The following is a 17,864-nucleotide window of genomic DNA, read 5'->3' as shown; positions in this document are numbered from 1 at the left end:
CCCCCTTGATGTCTGCTCCCACATTCAAATAAAGTGCGACAAAAGACTCTCCCTTCACTGTTAAGTTGTGATTATGTTTATACAGTGTAATTTGAATTGTAGATTGCCCCATTTTTTCACTTATCATTTGAAACGGAATAGAAATTTGTGATAGAAAGTTCGGAGACCATGGGCTAACTTGCACACGCTGGGGCGATAACCCATCCCAAGCACTAAAAATGACAACAGTAGATTATACACTTGAAATATATAACTTCATTTCAAGTGAAAGAGGCTGACCTAGTTTGACCTCTGCATCCTCTGTCAGCAACACATTCTGCCCCTTGATGTCTCTGTGGATGACATGGTTGGCATGGAGATGACTTAGTCCCTGCAAGCGAAAAAAAAACAAACATGCGAACAATTATTAATAATTGTAATTGATAATACTTTTGAAGTCGTAATGAAAAGTTTGAACATTATTTTATTCAACCTTTTTTTCATCAGAGAGTAAAAATTGAAGGCAAAACGAGATTTGCACATTTTTATTTTTAAGACCGACAATCTAGTAGTCTGGTGGCAAGACTTATGGAGAGAATGTATGGAAAGAGAGACTTGGTCGTCTTGGATCCAGATGCTCCTTTTTACAACTTTTGTACGTGCAAATATTAACTTGCAGTAATGAAGTGGTGTTGGCCTGATTTGACATGCTTTCTTTTTTATAGTGCATATTGTCACTCCTTACCATATCAGCTATTGAACTTTCACATGTTGGACATTTTGTTGAGAATCCTGAAGTTTTTTTCTAGAATTGCGCAACTTCAGCATGTGATGGGTTGTCACGATGGTGTAATGACCAAAACAACAAGAAAATAGTATTTTCCATAACGTTCCCATTCTTTCCCATACTCTCACTTTCTTTCACTTTTGTGATTGTTTTAGTGTAAGAACTTAAAAACTAAACTGTACTCGTACCGAACAGAAACCGAAAACAGAAATTTGCACACGTACCGGTACATGTCATGTCCTTGTGAGAAATATGTACATGTACACGCACACAAATACACATTTTGACAATGATAAACGAGCCAGTAGTCCTATAACACTGCATGTAAGCCGATCACCACTGTCATCATACATGTTATCATTCACTCTGGCACAGTGTTTAATTTGTTGAATGCGTACATGTACATGTACATGCAGGTCCTTGTTTGATTCACAACAAAACTGATTCACAACGGCAACTTCAGCATTTTTCAAGATCGAATGATTTTTGGGGTCATACAAAAACAATGCAATACACTGTTTTCCTAACTGTCACAGCTTTGCTGTTCTTCCTGACCAGAGCCCCAGCGGAGGGCAGACAGCCTACGGTTGAAGAGTTCAATGCAATAGAGAGAAGTGAAGTCCAGTTCACATGTAACTGTTCATGCGGGAGTAAGCGCAAATTGTTTAACGAGACGTTCAAGTGGTTGTCAGTTTTCAAAATCGGAGAGAGGCATCCAAGAATCATTAGTAGCAATGACACCAAGCACTTCATAACTTGGAATGAAACATCCTCAACTCTTCACTTGTCCAACGTCACCAGTGACGACACGGGTGTGTACAAATGTGTAGCCAAACGAGTGAAGTATTACATCCTTCACGTAGATGTGGTCAACCCTCCAAATGAAAAGTCTGGCATGATGCCCACAACAGAAGGTAGAACGCATAGAGCACAAGGTGAAGATTTGACCACGTCACCGCGGACTGCTCTTCCCAATGGACAGCCATGCCCAACAGCGCCAACAGGGCGTTGCGAAGATTCAATCCCTCCCACGGCAACTGATAATCGTTTCTCCGGGCAACCGCATCTCGTGACTGGCATCTACGTGAGCCTTCTGCTTAATGTCGTGATAACACTGATGGTGGTCTATCTTTGCATCAAGAGAGGGAGCCCTACCAATACGCAGACATCCAACGTCGCAGCAGTCTCACAAGAGGCGGAGCCTCCCGAAAACCAAGAGGATCTGGTGACGCGGATGAGGAGGGATAAGGAGAATCCAGAACTAACCAGTGAGATCTGGATGGGATGACCACGCCCCATTACTACTGGTAGCAGACTTGATCATATTGGTATTTTTTTAATTTTTTTTTAGCAGTGATCAACAGTGCAAAATGACTCTATCCACAGAATTTGTGCTATATAGTCTCTGCTACTCTGTGTTAATCATGTCAGCACACTATCCTTAGTAGCAGGATATGTACAAATGCAAAGATTCTTCGCTTATGATAAACAGAGCCATTACTCAGTTTGCTATTAATTTTGGATTAAAGTGTGACTTGTGTGTATAATCCCATGCATCTGAGATAGTAAGCATGTATTTTTTGGCCTATATACATACATGTACATGTACCGGTAGATGCAACTCTTACCATAATTACTGAATAATCTGTTGTCTCCCTGGTTTTATGGTAAAAGACACATGTACATATGTGGGCAGTATACGGTACATGTTCACGTATGTACATGTACCGGTACAGTACATGTACATCTTACTTCACAAATTTTCAATGCAACTTCGTGGGCCCGTACATTGTAATGTCACATTATGGTTTCTATAATCCGAAACCCCTTCGAGTTTTTGTCTCAGGTGGTACCCTACTGAATTGAAGAAGTACACATACCCCTACATTTGTACGTACATACGCACAGAACAAAATGACTTGCATAGAACAACAAATAGGCAAATGAAACCATTAACGGGATTACCAAAAGGATTACTATCAGTACAAAAAATTCTTGTATTGCAAATTTACATATGTATGTATACACAATGCATACTAATACCGGTATGTGTGCAAAGTGCATCCACTATATATAAATTCAGGGACTACCGGTAATTTACAATGTAGCAAAAACTAAGACCGTCATATAAATGTGAGCTTCATCTCAATAAAACCCCCACATCTGAGTAGACCAAATATATTCGCACTCAACATGCATGCACCTTCCAAAACCTCCCATCAGTTCACACACCATAAGGAAGGCAAATCCAATCAGAGAACCCCCAACATTGTTCACGGTTCGCCGCTCCAAAGTTGTTCCTCTGTCCTCCGCCACCGCCTCAGCCCCTTTCTTTGCTCCAGGGGAAGAAACCTTTTCACATCCAGCTTCTTTTCATTTCCTTGAAGCAGCAGCTGCAGGGAATGTAGATTACCACACGGTCGACCTACATGCCTAACCACTTGGAAACAAATGCCTCTGTTGCCGAGTATTCCAGAGCCAAAGTGGCCACAGGTAAAAGAAAGAAAGAAAGACTGTAGACAAATGCAGATTATCCGGATTTCCAGCTCAAATAAAGATATTTTAAGGGCCTGCAGGTTAAAAATAAGGGAAGTACATGTACCAGTATTTAAATTCTTATGAAGGTTTTTTTTAACTTCAGCTGTATCATGGATTTTAATGATTTAAAGGTAATTTGCTTTTGCTGTAAATGTTCAGAAATGGATGGACTTGGGGGTTAGTTTAAAACTATTATATAGCAAATATTGGTACACTGACCTGTTTAAAGTTCGATTTGGTAAATAGGGGGCAGTCGAGTGTTTGAAAAAAAGTCAGTTTTTTCCAACAATGGTCGGCTGACCATCGTTGGAAATTGATACAAAAATTCCACTTTCTTGAAAATGAGAGCACACCAGGTGCCATGAATTCACAGGATGATTGAGAATATTATTTACATACAAACAGTCAAGTAATGTATATTTTATAATAATTTGGTAGTTTTGTTTTTTGATGCTTGCAAATGTTGTATATTAGCAGTACCTTTAACTGAGGTGTATCATGATGTTTAATGATTTACATGTAACTTCCAATTTTTGACATCAGCTTACTCCTTACACATTGTGTACATTAAAACTATTTTAAGCAATGATGATTATAAAGTGTCTGTTTAATGCTCTTACCGTACTTCAACTCTGAAATAAATAAAGTGGGCCATATTTAATCATTTTAATAGCCAAGGCCAAAACAAAAGTTGTAAATAAATTTCAAAGAAGATGCAACACAGATATTGTATACTGTACATACACATGTACATAGCCTCCTGTCATTTTCCATCAACTTTAGATGATTAAATAATTGTCTGTATGCATGAGCACCATTAAACATGATTGTACATGTAACAATCCAGGGCAGACATGTACATGTACATGTACCGGTATGTACACAAAATGTATGTAAATGCTGGCTCAGACACATGTACATGTAGTCCACGCGAATGCAAATTTATGTGAAGCGAATATGTCATAAAACATTCGCTGCGAAGTTCCCCAGAGATGAAATGTGTTCAACGTTTGCAAATTCGCAGCGTGAAAGCATGCCGTACGTCATAAATGTGAGGCGATCTGGCAAAAAATGAGACAGAACTGGGCAGAGATTGAAATGATTCCTTATAATACTGTTTGATGCACTCCATTCGGACATTCCGTGGACAAGTTGTGGCTGTTTAACTTCGCATTTATTGGCATTTTAAAAAAAAGTAACATACTGAGAAAAAGGCCGTTAAAGTTTGAGTTTTGTGGCCTTGAAAATGAAAGATGCCAATTTTGTTTCCCCTGAAGAACACTTTAATTCAACGATTTTTATACTATTTATATCAAAGGTTACAAATATTAAAATTTGAAAATCGAAAAAAAATCACCTCCATTCAGTTTGTTTTCATTTTTGTCCATTAGGGCCTGTGCCAGGTCTGTCTCATTTTGGGGCACATATTGTACTACATGGATGTATATTGTGAGGTCTGTTTACATATGTGTACATGTACAAGTATTGACGTGCTTTTACTTGTAAAATTACAAATTATACACGGTACGTGTTTGTTTGACCTCTTGTTATTTCAATCCTGTTAACAAGACCATAACAATATAGACATGCAGAATTTGACCAGTCATGGGCTCGCCAAGTTGAACAATCAAAACACCTATTGGGTCAGTCACACAATTCACCATACATGTACTACTAGTCTGACAGTGCAAATTCTTCCCAGTCTTTGCCTGTAGAGATAAGGCTACATGTATTTATGCTGACCTTTTCAACTCTAGGGCCCAGCTATTTTGATTGCAAGATCAACAAACGATAATATTTTTACACTGAGTGTGTTGTACCGTACACGTATAAGCTCTGGCATTATTAGCATAGGCATACAGTGTATAGACTCCCACAAGTCATCAGATTTTCCTTTCTAGTTCCTTTCCAAGTTTGACGAAGGTTGATGGCTTTTGCCATACGTGCATTACACGTAATTGTACAAATGTACGTGCACGTTGCTGAAAGGTACAGAACTTGTATACATTATGTGGCCATTGACATTATACATGTGCGTATGCACAATGTAATCAATACATGTACTGCTATGTTCACAACATTTACGTGTACACACATAACCTCATTGTAAGAAATTGTACTTTCAGTTTGCCCGCAGGATCGTGAGGTATGATTATTCAGGCAAACTGGTGTCAATGACCTCTACAATCTCCCCACAGTGGTCAATATGCATTTGTAAATTGTACAATGTATGTACATGTATCCTACTGTACATGTACATGAACAACTAAGTGCATGCATATGGTATAGTCTGTACATTCTAAAACATGTGTGAGCATATCACAAATTCAAATGATTACCGGAAGGATTTCAAAATCCAACTGCCCCCACAAAAACCCCTTTCTGATAATTCTGATAGAAAAATATTTGACCCAAAGTTCAAATTGTTCAATATTTTAAAGATATTTATTCATCTACCGGTAGAGATTTCCAAGTAAAATGGTTGAGTTCACATAACCCAATTATTTGTTAACGGACAATATCCTGATTATTGTATTAATCTTCATATATAATTTGTCGGAAATTCACACCTTCACCAACAGATTTCCAAGTAAATGGTTGAGTTCACAAAACCCCATGTTTTGTTAATGGACAATGTCCTGGGTAGTGTGTCAATCTCTGCTTTTGATACAGCCACTTCGGGAGGGCCAATTGAAAAGGGAATTGTTTGATCTGTGTGTAAAAAACCACACAGAGTGTGAAAAGCAGGGAAGTCAATGAATCACCCAGGACCAAACAATAACTTGTGTGTACAATAAACTCAACCTACAAAGTGGGAACCAGTTCATGCATTCTCTTAGGCAAACAAAAAAAGTCTCCGGTTTCTGGTATGGAGCTTGTCCAAAAAGTGGTGGGGCGATGCAGCTTTTTTTTTTTTTACCTGATTTTTTTTGTTTCAAATGTCGGCTGATGACTGCAAATGGTGCCCGACTAAACTTAGTGCAAATATATGGGAGTCCAGAGAGGCCACATAAAGCTTATTCTCGACCATAACCCAATCTAAAAACACGTTAAAATTGTGCAGCAGCAGGATTCCAGTCAAACCAGTGAGTTTGGCGGTTTTGAGACATCATCTTTCATTGGAAAAAAAAAAAATTTCATTTTGCCAACGTGCATGGCTACGGCGACACGCGCGCATACCAGAAACCGGAGACTTTTTTGGGGGGGCCTTATAGGTGATCAGTACAGAAAATGAACATTTTTTTTCTACAGCAATTTACATCAAATCATAGAGAATGAACATGTGTCACACTGACAACATTTGTAGCCCCTTTCTGGTTCCAATGTTTATAAACACAGAGGGGTTTGTAGGGAAAAAAACATACTCTGTGTATATTTATTCTATCTGGGTATACTAGAAAACCAAATAAACTTGAAATCTGATAGGGGGCAATACAGTTTAATGTTCACTGTTCAGCCAGCAGCAAGTGGTGATGTATGTACTCTGTTAACAGCCTGTCTATTTTTTCTCTTTGAATGTTTGTGTCCCATTCGCAGGCAGTATCGACAACCGGCAGTCTCACCAGGCACCTGCACTTCTTCCACACTTGTGGAAGAACTGAGAATGCTTTCCCTGACACCGAAAAAAAAATTGGAAAACTTTTGGCCACTTTGAAAATTAGTGCCGTGCTCAAAATGAGTAGTGAGTTACCTACATTGTACATGTACATGTACATGTATGTCACCACAATGCACAGAAAATATAAAAAAAAACCACATGATAATGTGATTGTGCTCACAGTTCCTCCCTGCATTGGCCATACTCCATGTGTGCAAGACCACGATTTTGAAACGTGATGGAATACTGCAGCCGCATCTGGAGTGGTGCGCCGGCGTGTTACCTGATCCCTCTTAGATAAAATCTAGCGACGCATCTCCAAGCTGGTGGTTGAGGACCTGGCATCTTTCCCGGAACCTCTTCACGTCCAACGATCTGAAGTTTCTCTAAAGCTTTTTTTTTTTTAAACCACCACGGGATCGTTCCAACGGCCTCTCTTGACTTGATCCCCCGACCGTTCTTTCTAGCAATCCATGCGCTTCGCTACCTAATTCACATTCTTTCACTGCCATAGTTTCCAAGACTAGTTATGGAAAGTGCATGTATTCCTCTAGTTTCTTTCCTCATGCTGCCTCTCTTTGGAACTCTCTACCAAAATCATGCTTCCTTTCTACATGTACATTCAATCTTTCAAGATACCTTCTTTCACTGTGACTTCTTTCTTTCTCTATTCTTTCTAGTTTGTAGCCCAAACCTTCGCGTCCTTCGCCTTAATGTTTAGGCGATACCCATTCAAAACAAACAGAAACAAAAAACTCCTCCCCCCTCCCCCTGCATCTTGAACTTTGTTAAAAGCTGCCATTTTGAATTTTCCCCCCAACCCTGAATGAAAACCCTGGTCAACCTGCTGAGGGTTTTCCAGACTCACCCTCAGGATTTCTCTGCAGATGTACGCGATCCACTCTTCCTTCAGAGCGTTGCCCTTCGTGGCTTTGACCAGATCTGTCACGGATCCCGCTCCGCAAAACTCCATCACCAACTGCAAAACGGGATGTGAATTCACGCTACATTTGTAATTTGGTTATTAAACGTTCACTAAAACTTTCATGCAGGCGCCATTAAACAGTTGATACTTTACAAAGGCTGTCTCCTATCTCCTACATGTAAGGGTGTGCATCGAAACCAGGGACCTGAGTACCAGACTGCAAACGTCAGGAACCAGTTCCAGATTATGGGATCGGGTACCGGTACCCAATTTTACACATTTAACAACTTCGACGACAATGTAAAAGAAAGATTTTGAATGCCATTTGTGGGAAATTTTCAAAAAATGAAAACCAGGCTGCATGGAAAACCAAAACAGATTTCACGTTTATGCGCATTTTAATGCATAACAGATGATGCTCGCAAAAGTTGCAGTTTACGGTACACTGCAAAGCTTCAGACAACTTCCGGGATTTGAATTTGGGGGTTGGGTTTCTTTTACGGGTACCCGGGTATCCGTGTTTTACTTCAATAGGGTATTCGGTTCCCGGTTCCTGTACTTTTTTGCACACCCCTATTTTCTCCTGCACATATAGTACATGTACATGCACATGTACGTACATGTACCATCCATATGGGAAGGGCACAACAGAGACTACACGTACATGGTACAAAACAATTCAAATCAAATAACAACATACGTATTTTTAATGGGCAATTGTCTTGACTAATTCTTGTACACGGATCGGATTTAAAATAATTGCCAAAGTGGCTTGTAGAATAACAACGTGTACAAAACCTATGGGGAAAAGTGGAAAAAGAAAAAACCCCAAAAAACTAGAGTTTGTGGTTGTGAACAACCACAGAGCTGTATGTATGCTGTCAGCGTTACGGTGCAAACTCAGCTTGCATACATGTACACATGTACATACCCATAATTGGTCGTCGGTCCCTCGTAGTCCTTTCTTGATGAACGCCCCGTAGTACGTGGCAATGTTTCTGTGATGTGAATACTGTGTGGTGAAAGAAAGGGGGAACATTTGTATTAACCAATTAGGTTTAAATCCAAAAACAAACATTTTTTTTTTATTAAAATAATTAATATTACATTAATTATTTATTCAGTCTGAGATAATTACCCAAGCTAGAATGTTCCTGTAAGATTTAGAAGGATCCGGGAAAGTTACGTCAAATTCATTTTCTGCTCTCTTTCAAAGTGATTAAAAATCTAAAAGTTAATACATGTAAGTGACTTTCTCTCTTGTTTTGTGTCAGCAGGTAACAATCATATTTTTTCGTTATTATAATTTTTCCGAGAACCTTAATGACGTTAAATACATTTTTACTTTTTTTTTCTTATGCCAAACCATACACGATAACGAAAGGGAAAATGGAGTTTAGTTGTGACGCAAGTTTTCTTTGACTGACAGCAAACAGGGAAGAACTTCCTGCACAAACCAATGTCATTTCCTGTATTGATACCCGTTGCCATGGTTATTGGTAAATAGGAAACACTCAGAATAGGAAACTATTCAGTTCCAAAAATTCAAACCAATGTTCCTTATCCAAAAATCCTAGATACATCTGATAAGACTTTAGGCCTAGGCAATGTGCACAGGTTAAAATGGAAACACAGGGAATACAAGCATGGGCAAATACGTTTGCCATTGGACACTCTAACCGGTACACGAGTTGAGAAAACCTCCCAAATAAACTATTATATTTATCCACAATCAAACATTTTATTCATTTCAAAAAGTGCTGTGTAAAAACTGATGCATGTCAATTACTGGTAGGATTCTTGGAGGATGAAAGTGTCTCACAATTTTTCATTTGTTTCATTGCAATTGCGCAATTAAACACAAAAAATATGAATGTTATTAGGATTTGGTTGCCTACGGCGTACAAAATGTATGTAATGTAATGATTGATAACAATGAGAAAAAGGCCTTTAACCCAGATGCGAACATCCATTCTGTGACAAGCTGTCCTTTCAGTCAAACTCAATCAAGTGACTGTTTTCGACAGTTAAGAGCTCCCAGCCTACCTGTACATAAAGCAGGATTGACTGGCTGCGACTGTTAACATACAGGTACATGTAAATTCTATAGATGCTTGACTGTAGGCAATTGATAAGTTAATCATTAAAATAATGCTTGTGCCTCCCAAAATAATCAGACTACAGTACTAGTACTACAGTGCCCATTGCAACAGTGCCTGTTGTTACAGTAGCAAATGGGTGGCCGTAAAGAAAACAAAATTACTAAGGATCAAGCACACTTGTGTTACAATAATACAAACAGCCTACTGTATGGCCTTTCCTGTCCACTTTACATCTACCAAAACTGACCTACTAGCTCTCAACAACACCCACCCAGAATAAAAAAAGAAAGAAAGAAGCCAAGCTCAATCAGAGAGCCAAACCCATTAGTTATAATTAATAACCCTCCTACTAATTCCAAAAGCCCTTTGAAGATTACTGGTTTAAATCCTGCACTATTGACTCTGACCTTCCAACCACAATATTAATGTGTGTGTACCCGTATATATCACTCATTGTTGTGACGGTGCGTGAGGTCAAGGGAGAAGTTTTTGTAAATGTAACAAATGTTGTCAACACCATTAACATTTGTCCTTGTAAGTAAAATGCATCTTCAAAGGAAATTGAGCAAAACAACTTCTGATGGTTAACAAGTTTTGACTCTCGTTGATACAGTCGAGTTTAAATAGTTAACTTTTTTACTCAGGAAGGGGCAGGGTAATTTTGAAGAAAAACATGTTTTTTCTGATAGTTCCTGATACCAGTATTTTTAAACCGTAACAAGTACAACATTGATGCAATCAATAAGAAACCACTCACATTGTTCTAATTTAGAGATCAACTTTTCTGTACCAAAAGCCAAAAGCCATATTAATTAAACTTGTGAAAATGCAAAATTTAATTATTTACATGCAATTAATTTAATTTACAAATCAATAGCGTTTTGCTCACAAAATTACTAACTAGAATGTTTTCTTGAAATAAGGGGGGGGGGGGGAATCTAAACCGAGAAAAACAATATTCAGGACACTGACAAACTACACTCTAATACTATTTGAATTGATGATAATATGCCTAAATGTTGCATAATATAATCATATTTATTACCTTTTTAAGAACATTGATCTCCAACTTGATTTCCTCTTCCTCTTCCTGTAAAAAAAAGGAAAGAGGAAAAAAAAAAAATTAAACAAATTGCACAAACGTAATGTTCAGAATTATTGATTGGGCGTTTGCTCTCTCCATTTTGTACCATACATGCTGCACAATTGACTTAAAAATATTATCTTTTATACAACACCTGAATAAATCCCCGTCATCTGATTGGAGGATCGTTGATCACATGTCATTGAATTATTCGTACCAACGCACGGCGCGCGCGTGGCGCGCAGCGCACAGTGCAATGGAAGCTCTATTGCACGGTGAATAGAACTTCCATTGCACGCTGTCACTGCTGCTGGTGGTGGCGCTGTTTTAAATCGAGATAAATTGATAAATTGAATATGATTGTTCTCAACCTGTTGAATAGTTTGCATTAATATAAATATGATGAACTTGTCGAACTTTTAAACAATTTTCAACCTGAATAAATTGGCTATTAAAAGTCAACCAATCAGATGACAAGGATTTATACAGGTGTTATATAAAACAAATAATGAATGTTTCACATTCGTGCAATGGTAAGAATAATTTCATGAGGTGACAGATGAAATGTTCCATTCCACTCGGCTTCGCATCGTGGAATGGAACATTTCGCCTCGTGGAATGGAACATTTCATCTGTCACCTCATGAAATTATTCTTACCATTGCACTCACAAACATTCGTTATTTGTATAATTGACAACTGCAGCACACATGAAACTGTTCAGAAAGTATTTGGTTCCATGTACATGTAGGAACTGTCTTCATAATAATTACAGGGTGTAACTGCAAACAGATAGTGATATCATGGAGCCCAATGGTAATATTAACCGGTAAACAAATTAAGGTCTGTTATTCTTGAGACATCTACAAGGGGAAATGGCATGATTAAATGTCAGTGTCGTACAGTGTAAGTGAAATACATACATGTACTGTTACATGAGTATAGGCAACGTGTGCACGCACACATTCTCAAATTTGTATCCTTGTGGAGACATTTCTTTGTTCTCGTGTAGTAAAGTTTTCGAGTTTGAAAGTGAAGTTTCAAAATGCTCTTATTCTAACCAGAATTAATTTCCTTGACTGAAATTCGGACTTAATATCCCTTTTCTAAAACTCTTCCATTTGCGACAGATCAACCCACCTTGGAAATTCCTAGTTTTTGAGTAAAATCCATATATCTATTTCGTGAAAACCTTGTGGAGACCGATGCATCTATAGAAATTGCCCTGTGGAGACCTATACAATCTTTTGTTCCCTATTGTGGAAATGTCTCCACAAGGATTATGGATACAAATTTGCGCTCACACGTACAAGACATAATGTGTATTTTGTTCACACATTTTTTTTGTACATGATCTTCATTTCAGGTCACTGCTTATCTGCTCATAACATTCTTGTACGAGTTTAACAACCCAAGAATTTCTCTTTAATATCGACTGCCTGGCAACTGCCCTTTGCCACGTGTGCGCAAAGCCTTCGATTAATTGACAATGTCTGGTGCCACACTCAATGTAGTAAATTACATTATTAACCACATCTCATCCCTCACCCCGACCTTGCAAGCAATGCAGGGAAAGGCTCTGTCAAAATAGGAGCGTCGTCGCACTGCATGCTTCAGTACAAAGATGACGTGAAGACTGAAGAATTTATTTTTTTTGGCCTGAGACAGGCTTTTCTAGTCTATGGAATAGCCAATTCCACTTTTTGAAGTATGATATTTGTGCAGATTCTGCAATGAATTATGAAAAACAAGACTGCGTCTGGACCTTTTTGAATACTTCACAGAACATGATTGCATTGAGAAAAATATTAAGTTCTTAAGAACAAGTTGTATTGATATAATGAAACACTGAACAAACGTACTGCATTTGATCAACACAAAAACTTTCCAAAGAAATACCGGTAGGTGGATAACTGATTCGCTTCACTTGGCTTGATCCCATCCCTGGCCATATGGGCAAAGGATTAGAGGAAACGACCCCCGATTGAACCCCGGAGAAAAGGGCAACCAACTTAATTTTGGATACCGGCCAAATTGACTGCAATTTTCCAAATACGTGGGGCGGGCTTCAAATAGCTCAATCGTTTTTAAAATTAGACCCACTTCGGGCAGTAATGACTGGCACTGCATGGTATATTTTTGTACATGTACATGTCCGGTACATAAAATACATATTCAAGGTACAATACATATACAGAATGTACATGGCAGAGTTGCTGAGCTATCGGTACAGCAGCTTTTAGTGTGTAAATTATAGTATTGCATGTAAATGATGTATGATGACAAATATTGTGCCGATGACGTGACCTAATGACGTGACCTAATGACGTCACGCTTTGTTTGTGCGCTTTCCTATGTGGTAGACGGTCCCTTCTATGTCTGGCGTCCGACTTCACTCCCATAGGAAAGCGCATACAATGTACGTAAACAAAGCCATTACGTCATTAAGTCTCAGGTCTATTACATGTCAACATTTTAGCCAGCCCGACAAAAGAAGGTTTTTAAGCTTTTGCTTTAAAATGAATGGTGACTGCAAGTAAAACTTTGGAAAACTTAAATGAATGTAATCGTCTTCCATGATACATGTACATGTACAACCATACAACTTTAATACAGTACATGTACTATGTACATGTACATACCGGTATTTACATAAAAGTGACAGTGGTTGTAAGTACAATGTACAATGTATGTTTTTAACACTGTTTTGTACAAGCTAGTGTGCAACATACCGGAACAAACACCCACTTTTTCATATTACATGCATACTGTACATAATTTCCCCTTTTATACTTAAACAAACAGCTGAAATATTTGTGTCTGGTGAATCTCCCAATGATGAGGTCACCATCTGTAACCACAGGGAGACTGCAAACGGCACAGCATGTATGGACAGACATGTGGACATGTACAGATCATGAACATCTCTTTGTACTGAAAGTGCTGACATACATTGTAGACTTGCTTTGTGAGAAACCAGTCGACAGCAATATAACGTGGTTCACTTCTGGAAAATCAGCGACTAATTTAGCATTTAAGAGTCCCTTTTCACTATGATCAGACTACTGGGTAACTGAAATGATAATCACCCAATAGGACCCCAGCATAATTAAAGGGAATGTACATCATTGGCTTTTGCTGTAATTTTCAGAAATGAACTATTTGAGGGGTTAATATAATAGATCAAATATTGTTACATTGACATGTTTGAAGTTTTGTGTTTGAAAATGCTGGAAAAAACCAAGAAAAACTAAAATGTTCAAGTAGTCTGGTTCCCTGACTCCACTATTTGATGAAATGGATCAATGTATTGATGCCGGAAATTTGTAAGGTAAGGGAACCAGTCTAGCTGGCCTGCACCCGTTCATGAACATGTATAACCAATAGCAAACAAAATTTGGACTGAAAAAAAAATGGTAAATTTGGAGCATTAGTTGAAAATAGTTAGGTTTTTCCAACGGTGGTCGGCCGACCATTGTTGGAAATGTATACAAAAATACCATTTTCTTGAAAATGACTTCAAACCAGGTGCCATAATTTTACAGGATGCTTTAGACTGTTATTTACCAACATCCTAGTAAGGTTAATTGTAAAAACTTAGTAGTTTTATTTTTCGATGTTTGCAAATGTTGTATTTTCCCTTTAAAGCATTGTACATACATATACATTTGTACCTTGTACTGTATACAATACTGCACATTGTTTATCCACATAGGATTATCCAGGTACCAGTACTGGTAGCTGTTTTTCAACACTAAAATATTGTCACTAAATCACTAAAAAAAAACACTCCAGTATTTTGCATTTCATATTAAAGATATAGTCCATCATTTGTAATTTGTGCATTTTGTTCGTTTGAAGCAACAAAAGTGTTCAAAATCTAATGAAGGATACTGAACAACAAACCTGATGAAGTTTCAGCTCAGCTTCAGCTGTATATTCTGAGAAAACCAGCATTCTAGGATCTCAATTTCAAATCAAAAGTTGCTGAGTCATGTTTTGAATTGCTTTGAATTGCAGCTATACGCGATGTCGCGCACTGATCCGACGAATTATAGCAACCGCGTGCGCCTGTGCGTCGTGCCAATGCTTGCGCGCGCTGCGCTGAATAGCAAAACGAACTACTAATTTAAATTTTCCTGCGGTGCGTCTTAAGACACACCGTTGGAAAGGCCTTCTTTTGTTGATTACTTCAAAATGATAGCTTGCCAGAAAGATTAATTTCACAGGGAGTTTAGTCCACTTACTATCTTTCAACCAAGTATGTTTTTCAACAATAATACGCCAGTTACTTTTTTCGGATGGCTGCAAATGATGGACTATAGCTTTAAACAAAAACCCTGTCCATGCAAGATCTATGAAAAATCACAGCTTGTTATACATGTATCCATGTCTACTGGTAGCTGTATGTACACATTTACAATGAACATACAGACATGATTCATGCGTCTCTTGCTCGCGCGTTATCATGACCCAAATCTTGCAGACTAATCAACTGAAATTTCATCACTGCCAAACCGCTCCGTTTACTCTATTTCCCTGGGTACGCCAATCCTTCATGATCAGCCATACCGGCATAAGAATAACGTTCTTTTTGGCAAAAAAAAAAAAAAAAAAAACAGAAAAAAAATTGCAGTCTACTTTCCGACATGAATCATATGCCCCCCGGTGTTTATTCCATAAACAGCCCAGCTTAGATCAATCATGCAGTTTAGACTGATTGCCGTAAATTGCCTGATTTCTTTTCTACTCTATTACTTTTTTTGGCAAGGGGAGGGGGATCAGGGGAGGGGGGAGTGGGGGGGGGGGGGAGTACATGTTACTTATACAGTACAAGGCAAAATAGACTCCTCTAATAGACAGCCATCTTCGTAGGAAAATTACAACTGCGTACATTCAATGCCATCAGGTATGTGTACTCGCAGTGTGCAAACTGTTCTAAACATGCGCGCATGTTGCTCGAAATTTCTTCCAAATACGGCACAGACGATGCCGATATGAAAAATTCGACTCCCAAAATGCCGATGCATGTGACAATCTGTAGGCAGTGATGACATTTGAGAGAGATCTACATACACATGTACATATGTGGCAATGTGTGTAGAAATGTCCCGCAAGTCAGCGACGTAACAGTGGAAGTACATATGTACCAGACGAATGTTGCAGAGCCACACAACAAATGTCTGCTCCATGCATGTAAAATTTATGCGATCCCACACGCCAGCCAGTCGGAGCTGTCTTTAGAATTTGTGACATCACTTCGAGCAGAAATTCAGCAGAAGCTGTTGATTGGCCAATAGCCGCCATGTTTTTGTCATAAAACAATGAAGTTACCGAAGACACGATAGAGGGCGCCCGCTGAATGGTCAGAATCTGGAGGTCAAGATGCAGTATTGCTTTGCATGTCAAAGACGCTAGCCGTGCAAGCGTCTATTCCATAGACTACACCGGTAGCTCCTCACATCAAGCAGGAAAGCTGAATGGATTTTAAGGTTCTGGTGTGATGATTTACCTTGTAATTCACAACATTTCTGTGTTTGGCTTAAAGAAAAGACATTTAACAGAAAATGTTGTTGAATGCAGCGATGTAGGACATAACACACCCTGTGTTTACACCGAGTGTTTATAATGCGGGATACATACATTTGTTTTGTATAAATCGTACACATTCATGCCTCAGGGTCATGATAAACTTAAGAGCTTATAATGAACAGAGCATTTTTTCCAAATCACCTTGCAACACGTTCATCACCTTAAGGAGCTTGGCTACGACTGAGGTCACCCAGTAATTCTCTCACTAATTTGCATAAATTGACATCATTTTCACCGTTTTCCATCATTGGTCACTACCGGTACTGCTTGATAAGCCCCTTTTTGTTACCACTTCCTGTAACCGTGCTTCTTTGTAAATTTGTATATGTCATTAAAGTTTACAGACACACCACGTGAAGTGAATTTTTCTGGGAAATAAATTATTCGTAGAACAAGAGGTGTTAAAGGGAATGTACATCATTGGCTTTTGCTGTAATTTTCAGAAATGGAGTATTTGAGGGGTTAGTTTAATATATCAAATATTGTTACACTGACATGTTTGAAGTTTTATGTTCGAAAATGCTGGGAAAACCAAGAAAAACAAAATTGTTCAAGTAGTCTGGTTCCCTGACTCCACTAAAGATGAAATGGATCAATTTATAGTTGCCAGAAAATTGTAAGGTAAGGGAACCAGTCTAGCTGGCCTGCACCCGTTCATGAACATGTAACCAATACCAAACAAAATTTGGACTTTAAAAAGGTAAATTTGGAGTAGTACATGTAGTTTAAATATAGTTAGGTTTTTCCAACGGTGGTCAGCCGACCACCGTTGGAAATGTATACAAAAATACAATTTTCTTGAAAATGACTTCACACCAGGTGCCATAATTTTACAGGATGCTTTAGACTGTCATTTACCAACATCCTAGTAAGGTATTTCTTAAAAACTTGGTAGTTTTATTTTTCGATGTTTGCAAATGTTGTATATACCCTTTAACTCGTCATTCCAATCAGTATACATTTGTATGCTCCGACAATCATCAGAATGCCTAGTGATGTTGTATATATGTACATTATGTTACAACTTACATGCACAAAAATGAACTACATTCTCACTACCAGTGCGTATTTGTTTAAAACATACACGTACATTCAGTAAATTCAAAGCATAATGCAATATATCAGAATGATTGATAACCAAGCACATGACCTGGACAGAGCAATCCATCAATATGGTTATCATGTCCAGTAAGACCACGCAGGAAATGAGAATGCACGGAGACTGCACTCTGATCTACCAGCATTGCCATTCTAACCTCA

The 17,864-nt window shown here is 38.4% G+C and overlaps 1 protein-coding gene across 4 annotated transcripts in view; it reads right to left on the bottom strand.

Annotated features, from left to right (window-relative positions):
- Positions 1-17,864, bottom strand: part of LOC119739682 (mitogen-activated protein kinase kinase kinase kinase 4-like) — a 61,659-nt gene that overhangs the window by 27,018 nt on the left and 16,777 nt on the right. For all 4 annotated transcript variants that reach the window (XM_038214699.1, XM_038214700.1, XM_038214701.1 and 1 more), the window contains exons 4-7: positions 10,975-11,019; positions 8,759-8,839; positions 7,771-7,881; positions 280-370 (exon numbers count right to left, since the gene is read on the bottom strand). In XM_038214699.1, coding sequence (XP_038070627.1) covers positions 280-370; positions 7,771-7,881; positions 8,759-8,839; positions 10,975-11,019 — 328 coding nt within the window. The remainder of the gene's footprint in view (positions 1-279; positions 371-7,770; positions 7,882-8,758; positions 8,840-10,974; positions 11,020-17,864) is intronic.

The sequence above is a fragment of the Patiria miniata genome, unplaced genomic scaffold, assembly GCF_015706575.1.
Source record: "Patiria miniata isolate m_02_andy unplaced genomic scaffold, ASM1570657v1 HiC_scaffold_4, whole genome shotgun sequence".
NCBI lineage: Eukaryota > Metazoa > Echinodermata > Asteroidea > Valvatida > Asterinidae > Patiria > Patiria miniata.
The sequence above is the reverse complement of the archived record's forward strand: the minus strand, read 5'-3'. Positions and strand labels throughout refer to the sequence as shown.